Raw genomic sequence first — 13,312 nt, forward strand, 5'->3', positions numbered from 1 at the left:
TATTTTAGCATCATAAAATCATAATGAATTAACGAGATGTTCCATAAAAATCGCAATTATTACATTTTAACTTAAGCATTAGCAGCTACGAAACGTACATAACGATAAAATTTAAAGGATTTCGGCGAATCGAGCTTCCCAGGTGTAGTACAGTGACGACAGCTTAACAGCCTTAACCGACTTTCCAGAGTAAATTTACCTCTAGAAAGTAGATTTACACTAAGATTTAAGGGAGAAGTAGAGACAACCGGTGTGGGGCGGACGATTCGCGAGACAAAAACCGCGGAAGCACTGTCGTCGAATTGGACGATCCTCTACGGGAATGTATTTAATTCGATTGGCCTTTGCCGCCGTCGAAACAAGAAGGACGAGAAGAGCGGAGCGGCTTTTATCAGGGGTGAGAGAACCTCTGTTTCCGCCGGAAATGAGGCCTTCGCTGCCCCCGCGCACTCCCGCGCCAGCGACCTACTCTCCCTATCAACCTCTCCATCCCTCCTCTCTCCTCTTATTTTCCTTGTCCCCTCCTCACTCCTATCGCTCGCCCTCGCTCGCTGTCGTCGTCGAGGATGAAAATCGTATTTATATCCCATCTCCCGCGCGCCCAGGTAAATATTACAGGCAAGTGTACGCACCTGCCGCTACGAACTATGACAAGCGAGGTCCACGATGCCGAAAAATCGACGCTCTCGCCGCGACGCTACTCCCGACATGCCCTAGTTACGTTTAGATAGAGTGTTTTTGCACTTGAAATTTGCAAACTCCAAACATAATAACAAGAAACTAAAGCGACGAAATCAGAAGCTATACATCACGTATTCGCAATCGGATTTTTTAGTTGCAAAAAGACTTCATCTTTGGTTTCTTACATAAAAATTCTTGAAAATTTTTTCTCTACATTAATATAAAATATTTCTTAGAATCAATGCAGACTAGATCTTATTTTAATATAACTATTTTTTTATTTGATCAAAAATGCGTAATTTCAGAAGTAATAATTAAATAATCTAAAAAAAAGTTGACTAGATTTAAATGCCACTATAAAAATGACTTTTATTAAAAACTTTGAAAATTTAATTCACAATTGTGATATTTCTATACATCTTGAATGCTAATTGAATGCTTTCTTCCTACTTCTAGTATTGTTAATAAAAAAATGTGAATAAAACTTATCACTATTTTATAGTGATACATGTGCATAGAAAAAAGTAATCACGATAATTGATTTGATTAAAATCTTTGCTCTCTGATCAAATTTAAATTTGCTGATAATGTCGTACATTTGGCGTACGTGTAATTTGCATCTATTTTTTAAAATACATTTTTCCATATCATTTTTTTTCAACATTTCGTAAAATTCAAATAGTCAAATCTATTTCTAGTTTTTAAAAAATTCTAATTTCTTGGCAACTTTGCAAACTGTTTTTACGAAAAGTTGCTTTATCTTTCTAATTGTCAGTTCATATAAATAGTTCATATAAATGTATCTTATTGTATTTTTTTATAAATGTTAAATGGATTCAAACTTTGACGTAAACTAATATAAAATCTGTCTAATGATCCAATTAAACTGACCGACCCACCCATGGATTTTCCATTAGTTGCACACCTCCTTCAAGAAGATGCAGACGCAACTCCCCCGAACTCCTTCCCACGCCTGACTATTCATAAGCCTTCTTAGAGCAAGTGCGAGCTGCTCTATTTCTCTCTTTTTGTTTTTATTCCGCGCACGAATCCCCGAATAAGCGCCGAGATCTAGAATCAGACGGCAGAGAATAAGAGCCAAGGTGGAAGAAGCTTATCGTTGCTTTCTGTAGGCGGATGTCGACCGGCTCTTCCTCTCCCGGCCCTCCCGCGAGATGTAATTTTCGCTGTATGCCCAGATTAGAAGCCGGCTCGTCGGGACTATCCCCGGTTTCGCCCGCCTGATAAGTATTGCCTGCCGTGTGCCAACCTCTCGCTGAATGCTTTAGAACTGGAAAAGGAGGGATTCGAGAGACGATCTCAGTACGATCGATCGGTCTTACAACGTGACGTCATAGACGACGATAGTCGCCCGTTATATCTCGTTAAGGAACTGCGTATCCGCATCGGCGCGGATTTGCGGAATCGCTTTGAGCGTAATGAAGATGTACACTGAACTATGTTAAATAAATGTATGTTATGTATGTATGTTAAATAAATGTCATTGCTATTAATATAGTTGAACGCAAACCAATGTATGACATTTCATTCAAACAAAGTTGTAAAAAGTATATGGTAATTAGATAGAATTGTAAAATGTCAAATTTTTTTAGTTTATTAGAAGTTTAATGAAAAATATATCTTTAAATCGATACACATTAGAATTAAAATTGAATAGAAACATGTAGGATGAGGATGTGATTCAAGGGTAAAAAGAGTATAGCTCATCCCATACTTTTTTCGTAATCACTTCGTGCCGTTCTTACAACAGAACGGGACGAAACTTTTACTAGACGAGATCTCTCTGTGAAAGATCGGATTAATCAAAGTTAAAAGATTTTTTATTGTAAATTGTAATTGAAGTCAATATGTGCTATGCTTAAAAATATACATTTACGTTAAACGTAACCAAAATCATTTCCATCTAAAAATATTTCAATGTTCTGCAACATTTTAAAATTTCATAAAATACAAGATTGTCGTTTTAAAAAAACAATTGGGAATAATGCAAATAAATCAACGGGAAGTATTTGATTATTTTCATTTATTATATCAACTTATATCTACAAATACAGTTTGCATAGTTTAGAGAAAATTATAATCTTGAAATTTTAGAATTAATAATATAATTGTTACAAATTAAATTTTTATTCAATAACAAAGATCTATGACACTGTGCAAGTTCTTCCACTATTTCCAATACTGGAATATCATATTTTCCCTTGCTCACTGAGTTTTTGTTATATAACAATTATACTTCCATATGAAAAATAATTTGCGAGGATACTTAAGAATTATACTCAACATGGCTGACTGAAAAATGCTGAGTTGTATAAATATGTGCTTCTGATTAATGACCATACCTGCAAAGATAACAAAATTCTTGTCATACATACACTTTCTTTTGAACATGATATCAAAATTAGGCATGATAAGCTTTATATTATACTAAATTAACTTTATATTACTTTAAAGACGTATACACACATTCTATACACATTTAATACCATAAATTTTGTGCTTTAAATAAAATAAAACAAAATAATATACTTATAAAATTTCTAATCCAAAATATATTGAACAAGAACTTACTTTTGAAATTCCCATTCACGATTATCAAGCGGACAAACTTGTCGTGTTTTCAACCAACGTGAAATACAGTGAAAATGAAAGGCATGCTGAAAAGATATACAATTATGTGCGATATGATTCATAAAACTCATTATTAACATCCAAGTATCAAACTTACGTTGCAAACACCCCAAGCCACTGTACACTCTTCGCTTGTAGCAGATGCCTGGTTGGCTTGACATTCAATGCATAAATCCATGATGTGATTACGACAAATGGCACAATTGTCAACAACAATATCTGAAAAACGAGATATTTAAAAAGATTGTACGAGGCAATTTAAAATTGTACAATTCCAATGCTTGATTGTAATTCTTACCCCAAGCCCATAGTGCCACTGCATTCCACTAAACAAACATAATCACCATGTTTAGTTGCATTATAAAAACAAATACAGTAAAGGTGGAAATAAGGTTAGGAGAGTTACATTCGCGTGGTAAGAAGTAGTAGAATATAATCGATTTTCATTATCATCTATTTACGTATGTGCACTTACCTTTTTCACTTCAAAACGTTTCTTTTCGCCTTTTCCACTACTCGAGGTAGGCAAATCACATTCATCATCATCGATTTCCATCGTTGTCGCCATTTCTAAATTTTGGAGCGCTCGGCCGAATCAGCAGGTTAGAAGTAGATATAACATGCAAATTCACGTATGCACGGCGCAGCCGCGAGTACGAAAAATACAGTGATGTATATAAGCTATAGGTGCAAATGTTTGCACAAATTTCGCAAATAAAAGAGCTTATATATGAGAGACACGGCAAATCATAATAATTCTATGTATAGAAATCATAAGAATATCGAATGATACACAATATTCTTTATTAATGTTCTAAAAATTTTTAGAAACAAAGGATTAAGTGGTACCCTTTTTTATTCAGATTGTATACCTTACTGGTATTGCGTTCAACCATGCGTGAAAAATCCGGTTCGTGCAGTAATACTAGTGACATCTAGATGTAAAGAAATGTCGAAAATTAACTCGACGAAATCCGCGAAAAAAATTGAGAATGATTTTTGTTAGCGCTTTTAACGAATGCATTGAAATATACGTGTATCAAATATGCCTAATAAAGTAATAACAATTCGAGAATACTGTCGGAATAACTGATCAGCCTCTCTCTTTCTCTCTCTCTTTCTCTCAATAAACTTTACAATTATTTTACAATTACAAAGCGCATAAACTTAATCCGTTTATCCGTGATATTTTAGCACAAAACATCCTGGGAACATCTTAGGGATATTCCGATGTCCTGAGAATTGCCTCAGGATATCCTGAGAATATCCAGAATGTCCCCAGGATGTTTTGTGCTATCTGTGTTAGAATGATTCAATTATGGTTCAAACATACAAATACAAATTTAATAATTTAAATATAAATTATATTAAAAAATTAAAATAATAGAATAGCAACATTACAAATAAATAAAGTATTGGAATATAAAAAAGCAATAGATTGGCAAATATTTAAATTAAAAAGCCGAAGTTTTGAAAAATTCATGCTCCCTTTTTTAAACATTTATCATTAATTTTAATTTTTGATAATAAGTAAATAAATTTACTCACCCACTGAGCAGAAGCACTAATTTCCGTTTGTTCGATCTATTCGCGCTACGAAAGATAGTTGCTTGTTCACTCATTCAAACGGTAGAAACTCGACAACAATAAGTACATTCATCCTAATTAAGAGGATGCTGGAGTGCCTGACGAACTCCGACGCGAAAGCGCCATCATTTCGATGGAACTAAAAATTAGAGTGATATTATCGGCATAAGTCATAATCTAAGTATGAATGTATTGTGTATGCGTATGTGTGGTGCGTGTATATATTCGCATATTATTGTATAGCGCCTCTCTGATATTATCTTGGAACTAATCTTCTGTTATTTTTTCATCTGTTATACCGATATTGGACGCACACGTATGTAAAAATAGTCGGACAAGAATATTTTTTACATTAGACTTTTCAGCCCAATTTTAATGGTTCCATAACATTCTATTCTGCAGTCCGCAATTCGGGCTGCTCTTATTCAGCGTCTTAAAACTGTTAAACTTTTATAAAAAACGAAAATAGATAGCTCTATACAATATGTTATCCTAAGAGCAGAACAGAAATTAATGAATAGAAACAAATTTTGTTATTAATTCTTTTTTTTCCAAATAAAGTCGAGCAGCCCGAATTCCGTTTTTATGTACACTTTACTCCTGCAAAAGGATTTACAATTCTATGCAACCAATAAAAAGATATTCTTGTTCGAAAAAATATAATGTCCGGCCGGTAACTCCAGCATCCCCTTAACACAAGACACGAATATAATACTAGGGCATTCCCGACTAATACTTATAATACACACAATATTCACTTTTGACGAGAAAAATATATGAAAATCGCAAGACAATTACGTTGCAGCCAAATTACACACAATACGATATGAAATAAAATAACGGTTATGCAGTGGTGCCTTTCAAATTTATTAGATCTAGCCAAAAAATCACTAATTTTTTTCTATTCGACCCGTTTGTCATGCAAAAAATTTTTTACTCATTCACTTGTTTGAAAAACACAATCAATTATCTTCGTTCAAATTAATTAACATAATATAATTGCCACAATACTTTGTTCGGCACTTTCGTCACGTACTTACACACAATATTCACTTTTGACAAAAAAAATACGAAAATTGCGAAGCCATGTTCAATCGCGATTAGACATGGAATGATGCCAAAATGTAGACGCGGTTCTCTAATGACACGTTGTGAATCTACGACGCATGCGCACTCTTCGAATGTATTAGATGTGTTCTTTAACCTCTTGAATTCTTTTGTTTCTCTCTAGAGCATAAAATAATTATTTCTTGCGTCAAGAAAAAGAATTTTTAATCTTTTTCTCCTTTTAAGAATTAAGTTAAAGTTAAGTTAAAGATAAAAAGTGTAGCATAGTTAGTGCATAGCACAATTAGAAAGAACCGACCTATTAACACAAAGTAATGACTATGGCAAACTTGCATACTAATATACAAGAAAATTTTAATTGCAATTTAATAATTCATACCTCAATATCTGTCATTGAAATATTTTTCCAAGGCAATGCGATATATATATATGATACATGCGTTTGAAAAGCACATGAAGCACAAGTAATCACTGCAGAAGTTTTGCCAACTGCTGCGCACACACGCCTATTGGTACTATTGGCCGGTAGTAACATGGCGTGGTCATCTCGCTGGATGTACGAGTGAAGAACGTGCTTACGCGATATTCTCCAAGTATCGCATTTAACTCAGAAATAATAAAAAACGCTTGATCAAACTGGTGAAGAATATATACTCGTTTGCCTTTGTCGTGACAACGTTTCACCAAATATTCGATGAAATTTCGGTGATACGTTTCTGACAGCGTGTTCGCAATGGCCGATGAATCCGCTCCTCTGCCGAAGAGGCGCCAATTGGTAAACAAAGAACGCGCGCGAATTCGATGTCGGCATTATTGCAACGTTGATATCGTCGGCGATGTTGCATTATATTAATTAATTCGAGAGATCTTATCGATGTGCTTCTCATAGTGTGTAATTTTGTTTGCAGCGTGAGAGAACCAGAAAGCTGTATACAGACGACTGGACTATAGGCGACGAGGAGATCGAAGGTCGTAGGACCTTCCAGCTTGACGAAAAAATCGAGTGTGACAGATATGACTTGAGCAAGTTCAGCGGCCTTTTTTGCGAAATGACAGGATCAGAACTAAATCTAGCATATCTACAAAAGTATGGTCTGCAGATACCATTGCTGTTCAAGGAGAAATCAGGATTGGGTCTACGAGTGCCGAGCTCCAACTTTTCCGTCAATGATGTTAGAACTTGCGTTGGTAAGTTTTAAATAAGAAACAGAAATATGGATTGCTAGATAATAATAATATTTATATACTAGGTTCTAAAAGAATACTAGATGTTATGGATGTTAATACTCAGAAAAATGAAGATATGACAATGAAGGAATGGCAGAAGTATTATGAGGACCCTAACAAGGAGCGCCTCTTAAATGTGATTTCCTTAGAGTTTAGTCATACTAAGTTAGAAAATTATGTACAATCACCTGCAATGGTACGACAAGTTGATTGGGTAGATGTAGTATGGCCAAGACATCTGAAAGACTCTCAAGTAGAAGCTACAAATCTCCTGGAAGACATGATGTATCCAAAAGTACAGAAATATTGCTTAATGTCAGTGAAAGGTTGTTATACTGACTTTCATGTGGATTTTGGCGGTACGAGTGTGTGGTATCACATTCTGCGTGGTGGCAAAATTTTTTGGCTAATACCACCCACTGAAAAAAATTTAACACTTTATCAAGAATGGGTGTTGAGTGGCAAACAATCAGATGTATTTTTTGGTGATATGGTAGATAGATGCGGAAGAATAAGTTTAACTGCTGGCATGACGTTGTTCATACCAACTGGTTGGATACATGCTGTGTACACTCCTCAGGATTCTTTAGTTTTTGGAGGAAATTTTCTCCACAGCTTTGGTATAGAAAAACAATTGAAAGTGGCACAAGTGGAAGAGCACACAAAAGTGCCGCAGAAATTTCGATATCCATTCTTCACTGAAATGTTGTGGTAAAAATCATTAATATAATTTATATTTACTTTCCATTTTATATATTGTTATTAAATGTATATAACATACATAGTTTTTTTTCATACAGCAATATTTACGTATTTTTACAGGTACGTTCTCGAAAGATATGTACATGTGCTTTTGGGTAGAAGTCATTTGGAAATATCTGAATCACAGCGGCAGCATTCTATCCCAAAGCAACATCAACATGTGCATATCACGCCATTTGAGTTGCATGGCTTAAAAGCGATTGTCATGTATCTACATTCACTGCCATCTACCAAGAAGAACGTGCCGGACCTGATACGCGATCCGGTTGCTCTTATTCATGACGTTCGATGTTTAGTGGATCAGCACAGACATGATAGTCCTGATACAGCTGTGACTGGAAATCCTGTATTACCTGCACCTCCACCTTTGACTATTGTTGACAGGGTATTTATCATTTACTGCAATCAAGATAAACAAGTTTTAGTATTCTTAAATCTCTTTATTCTGTTCTTTGCAGGAAAGAATAAGAGTGACCAGAAAAGGTTATGTAAAGATGCAGAGGCATCACTCGGAGAAATCTGAGAGAGCATTTCCACGCAGAAGACGCACCAGATGTAAAAAATGTGAGGCATGCACCAGGCAGGATTGTCGAGAATGTGTGTACTGTCAAGATATGGTTAAATTTGGAGGTAGTGGTCGTGCTAAACAAACGTGCCTGATGCGCCAGTGCCTAAGACCTATGCTGCCCTTTACATCATCTTGTAAAGTTTGTCAGTTGGACGGCTGGGGACAATCACCCGGGCCGTTATTGGGTACTTATTATTTATAATTAATTAAACAATTTAATATAATGAAAAACGAAGAAAGAATATAATAATATAATGAGAAACGAGAATAATTAGTAAAAACTGATGCGTTGTGAAAGAGAATGCAATATTAGTCATATATTTAAGTAAATTTAAACATAAATTTATTTATAATTTTTTTATAATTATATTTTTATGTCAATGATACAAACTATGCTATCTTTGATTACTCAATATAAAAAAGATAAATCAATGTAGTGATCATGATTGTACAAATATTTAAATAATTGCAGGTAAAAATCCTACAACACCATCTGGTTTAATAGAATGCATGATATGCTACGACATCGTGCATCCGAAATGTATAGGTTTGGATCCCAAAGAGATAACAGTGAATGACGATCTACCGAATAGTTGGGAATGTCCGAGTTGCTGTAAACAAGGTCGAAACTTAGATTATCGACCGCGTCAACCAAAGGCTCGTGCACGAAAATTATCAGTATCCAGCGCTGCTTCCTCAGCACCTACCACAGATTCCGAACGGGCTATGACACCAAGTAAACGAATAAGGCCGGATCCTAATGAGGTAAATCAATTTCTTTATAAAAAGGTGTAAGTCTTACATCTTCAGTAGAATAATTTTTACGCTTTTCCATGTAATTATATCGGAGAGTAGCGCTTTATACCACATTATATCAAACGCCGCTTTGTAAAATTCTTATTGTTTATTTTCTTCAGACATGGAATGATTCACCTGGGGAACCAGCCGAAGGTGAGCAGAGAATGACTCAACAACGTACCCAACTAGCTATGCAGTTGATCGCCTCAAGCAGTAGATCTTTAGTAAGGCCACATGTAGTGGTCAGACCGGCGCCTCCACCGCCTCCACCGCCTGTTCAAGAAATAGACAGCGACGAGCCGAATCTGGTGCATAACAAGACGGTGATGCTTGCAATATTCCGATTTCTTAATATGAAGGATCTGCTTAATTGTGCCTTGGTTTGCCGTACCTGGGCAAGATACTATACAGATCCTGTTCTATGGAAAAAACTCGACATGTCACATTATAGCCTCAAGGCCGTACATTTTCATGCCATCGCTCGACGACAACCTGAAAGTCTTTCGCTGGATTGGACTAATATTAGCAAATCACATTTATCTTGGCTGCTGAATAGACTACCGCAATTGCGAACGTTATCCCTTCAAGGCTGCGCATGGAACGACGTTCGTGCCTTGAAAAGCTGCAGTTGTCCACCTCTAGAAACACTGGACTTGAGTTATGTTACCTCCCTGGATGATGCTGCTCTCCAGGAAGTTTTAGATTCACCGACGGACTCGAGACCGGGTCTTATCGATAAGACATCACGTTTAAAACACCTAAAAAATCTGCTTTTGGCTGGATGCGATCTTACAGATCGAGGAGTGAAGTACATAGTTCAACATCTGTTAGATCTCAAGTCTCTGGATCTCTCTTCAATCGGCAGACTTACTGACACTGGTGTGGCACAATTAGCATCACTACCGAATTTGACCTCGCTGAACCTAGCAAACAGTAGGTTACTTACCGAAACGACACTAGAGCATCTAGCAAAATGCAAGACATTAAAACGTTTGGACCTGCGACACACAACTCAAGTGTCAACACAAGCTATTATTAAATTTGCTGCTAAGAGTGAGCACAACCTACATGTAACGGACGTTAAGTTGGTAGAGGAAAAAAAGATCAAAACTGAATTCATGGATACATGAAAAAAATGCAGCATTCACACAGAAACTGTTATTCAGTGCAACCAGTTATCGTCGCGTAAAGATATCATTCACGAACAGTTGGAATCATAACAGTGCATTGTGCGATCAGTGATTTATTTATTTTACATGAGAGAATCTATATAAGCATCATTACTACACGCATCTTTACGATGTAATAGGAAGGACCTGACTAGCATAGGATCTCTATTCGGATAACACTCACTTTTGATGAAACTGAATGCAATTTTAATTAGAAAAATTTCTTTTCTATTTGCGCTTACGTTCTTTTCTTTCTATTAATAGTTATCTATATTTGTTGATTAAATTAAAAAATTTTCAACAACAAATTGTACTTGACATTAATAATTTATTTACGTCATTAAATCTTTTGTTTGATCAAATCTCACGAACTTAGCAACGCAGGAATATGTAAAAGAACAATTTTTGATGCTTTTTATTTCACATTTTGAATATTTCACAAAAAATTCAACACATTATTTTAATTTTTCTTTTGTTTTTATTTTATGACTTGGAAAAGGTGGAAATTCCTGAAATTTACAGCAGTGTATAAAAGAAAATGATATGTAGAAACTTTGTCAGATTATTGTTTATCAGAAACAGTATTTTTCATATAGGTTATGAAATAAGTATTTACTCACAAATGTCCGAACAAATCTCGATAGAGAGAGTATTATCGCGAAAATGAGAAAACTATCTGCGATCATATATACGTGTATAGTATACATACTTATCACAAATGCGCGCCAATCACACACATAGACACACACAAACACAATCGACTATATTATCTCATAACATTAATTAGATGATCTCTACGTGTCGAACATATGTACATGTTTCGATTTTTAATTTTTGACCTTATAGATCAGTTTTATGTGAACCGATGTGTATATATATATATATTGCTTTTTATATAAATGCACATTTCAATTGTCTCTTGTTCTTTCTTTTTTTTTTTTTTTTTTTCTCTTTTGAGTATTATATATTTACTACTGTTCAAAAGTTTGAAACATCTCACAGTTTTTAAATACATTAATCTTGTATCACGAATAAAATTTTATTATAAAAATATTGACATAAACTTATGATAAAATTTATGATTAAATACAAAACTTACATGTATTTATAATGTTAATTACAATACAAATGAAGTTTAAATATTTGTTTAGAAAATTCTTAATTTGATCTCCTGATACAATCCAGAGATTGTGATAATTAATTTTTAGATATTTTTGTTTTAATATTGTATCAGACAATTAATTTAAAAATATAGCTTGTTATTCTGCAAAAAGACAGTTATTTCAGTAATTTTTTTCTAATGTAAAATATGTACATAATTTTATTATTATTTCAATCTTAAATTTTATCTAAATAGTGTACATTCATAAATTAATCCTGTGTATTTTCAATAAAATAATAATATTCAGCCTTATCTAGAATTTATAGAGTGTTACAAAACTTATGCGGTAGTATATATGATTTTATGTGGAAATAATAAAATAATAATAATATTATCGATTCAAGTGCCATCATGTGTGTGTGTATCTTGTAAAATTGTCTATTTTGTTTATGGTTCAATGAATTTATTGCGATCACACTATGACCACGTTATTTGTATTAGGTTATTTCGAAAAACCTGTAAACAAATATTATCACTACTTTTATTTTATATCAAAAGTATATACAAACGTCGCGTACTTTTTTTTTATATAATTCGACTTTTTTTAGTGAAATTTAAGATAAGATTAAAAATTTTCATTCTGAAACACATTGTACAAGGTGGGGCAAAGAAACGGGCAATTTTTAAAATTGTTTCACTCCACCACAATTAACTGCGTTCAGAAATTCTACTCCGGATGATAATAGACAAAGATAATAGACAATAAAAGACAAAGAATATCACCCGAAGTAAGATTTCTGAACACAGAAAATAGTAGTAGGAGTAAAACGATTTTTAAAATCGCCCATTTCTTTGCCCTACCCTGTATGATATATGTAATCTAAGATAGCGATCTCTATTTTTCAAATATAATTTTGACTTTTAAGAGACATCAATTTTCTCCCGTTATACTGCGCAATTCTTATAATTTCCAATGATATCTTAAGATATTTTGCAAATATTACATGCAACTGTAATACAGAAATTAGCATTATAGAATAATAAAATTGGTAAGTTAATAGGTTTACACGTTTATCGTACTTTCCTTAACGTCTTTAATTTGATGAGATATCTATTTAACTTAATTTTCTCTACAAATTATTATTTATAATTTTTTTCAATTTTTTTTTTCTCTACATACATTTTTTGTTTTTTATCAGAAACCCAACATAACGAAAAAAAGAGAAATTTAATAAAATATATTCTAATAAATTAATAATATTTTTAACAGTATGTTTTTAACAAAATATATTTGTGAGGTTATTAAAACATTAAATTATAAACTAAAAGCAAACGCGATCTGCAAGATGGCCTGAAGATATCTTGACAGGATATTATAATATCTTTGAGATATCTAATATAAACTTGGAATATCCGAAACTTAGAATATTGATATACATTAATCCACTCAGAAGAAGCCATAGAGATATTATTAATTATATAGCCTTGAGATATTCAGATATTTTATAGTTATTGTCAATTACATGAAGAAACATGAAAATCTAAATATGTCGCATATTAAATAGATATATTGTAGATGATTATAATAGATAATTAATATATTGAAGAATGTTTTTGATAATAAAATCAAGATAAGGAAAGGAAAAGTGAGATAGAGCTGAATACGCTGATATCAGTGCGTCAAAACATTTATGTAGA

At 33.7% G+C, this 13,312-nt stretch overlaps 2 protein-coding genes across 3 annotated transcripts; one reads left to right on the forward strand and one right to left on the reverse strand.

Moving 5' to 3' along the window:
- Positions 1-2,708: 2,708 nt before the first annotated feature.
- Positions 2,709-3,966, reverse strand: Roc1a (Regulator of cullins 1a). 2 transcript variants are annotated; one of them, XM_012370379.2, is made up of 5 exons: positions 3,809-3,965; positions 3,632-3,659; positions 3,431-3,552; positions 3,274-3,359; positions 2,709-3,044 (listed from the first exon to the last, which is right to left on the reverse strand). In XM_012370379.2, the coding sequence occupies exons 1-5, from the start codon at positions 3,899-3,901 to the stop codon at positions 3,032-3,034; spliced, it is 342 nt and encodes a 113-aa protein (XP_012225802.1). In that variant the 5' UTR covers positions 3,902-3,965; the 3' UTR covers positions 2,709-3,031. The 2 variants fall into 2 exon arrangements, with proteins under 2 accessions (XP_012225802.1, XP_067203994.1); XM_067347893.1 differs by lacking the exon at positions 3,274-3,359 and having other exon boundaries at positions 3,809-3,966.
- A 2,558-nt stretch (positions 3,967-6,524) lies between these two features.
- Kdm2 (Lysine demethylase 2) lies at positions 6,525-12,678 on the forward strand. The gene is made up of 7 exons (XM_012371288.2): positions 6,525-6,763; positions 6,897-7,176; positions 7,239-7,926; positions 8,038-8,362; positions 8,436-8,730; positions 9,018-9,310; positions 9,463-12,678. Exons 1-7 carry the CDS (start codon positions 6,722-6,724, stop codon positions 10,471-10,473), a joined length of 2,934 nt encoding a protein of 977 aa, XP_012226711.1. The 5' UTR covers positions 6,525-6,721; the 3' UTR covers positions 10,474-12,678.
- Positions 12,679-13,312: the final 634 nt, after the last annotated feature.

This window comes from Linepithema humile, chromosome 1, assembly GCF_040581485.1.
Source record: "Linepithema humile isolate Giens D197 chromosome 1, Lhum_UNIL_v1.0, whole genome shotgun sequence".
NCBI classification, from domain to species: Eukaryota; Metazoa; Arthropoda; class Insecta; order Hymenoptera; family Formicidae; genus Linepithema; species Linepithema humile.

Coding starts and splice junctions, on each gene's coding strand:
- Roc1a (XM_012370379.2), bottom strand. CDS start 3,901: ATGGCGACAACGATGGAAATCGATGATGATGAATGTGATTTGCCTACC. Junction 3,660..3,808: donor AACGTTTTGAAGTGAAAAAG/GTAAGTGCACAT, acceptor ATGTTTGTTTAG/TGGAATGCAGTGGCACTATG. Junction 3,360..3,430: donor TGGCTTGGGGTGTTTGCAAC/GTAAGTTTGATA, acceptor ATATCTTTTCAG/CATGCCTTTCATTTTCACTG.
- Kdm2 (XM_012371288.2), top strand. CDS start 6,722: ATGGCCGATGAATCCGCTCCTCTGCCGAAGAGGCGCCAATTG. Junction 6,764..6,896: donor TGCCGAAGAGGCGCCAATTG/GTAAACAAAGAA, acceptor TTTTGTTTGCAG/CGTGAGAGAACCAGAAAGCT. Junction 7,927..8,037: donor TTCTTCACTGAAATGTTGTG/GTAAAAATCATT, acceptor GTATTTTTACAG/GTACGTTCTCGAAAGATATG.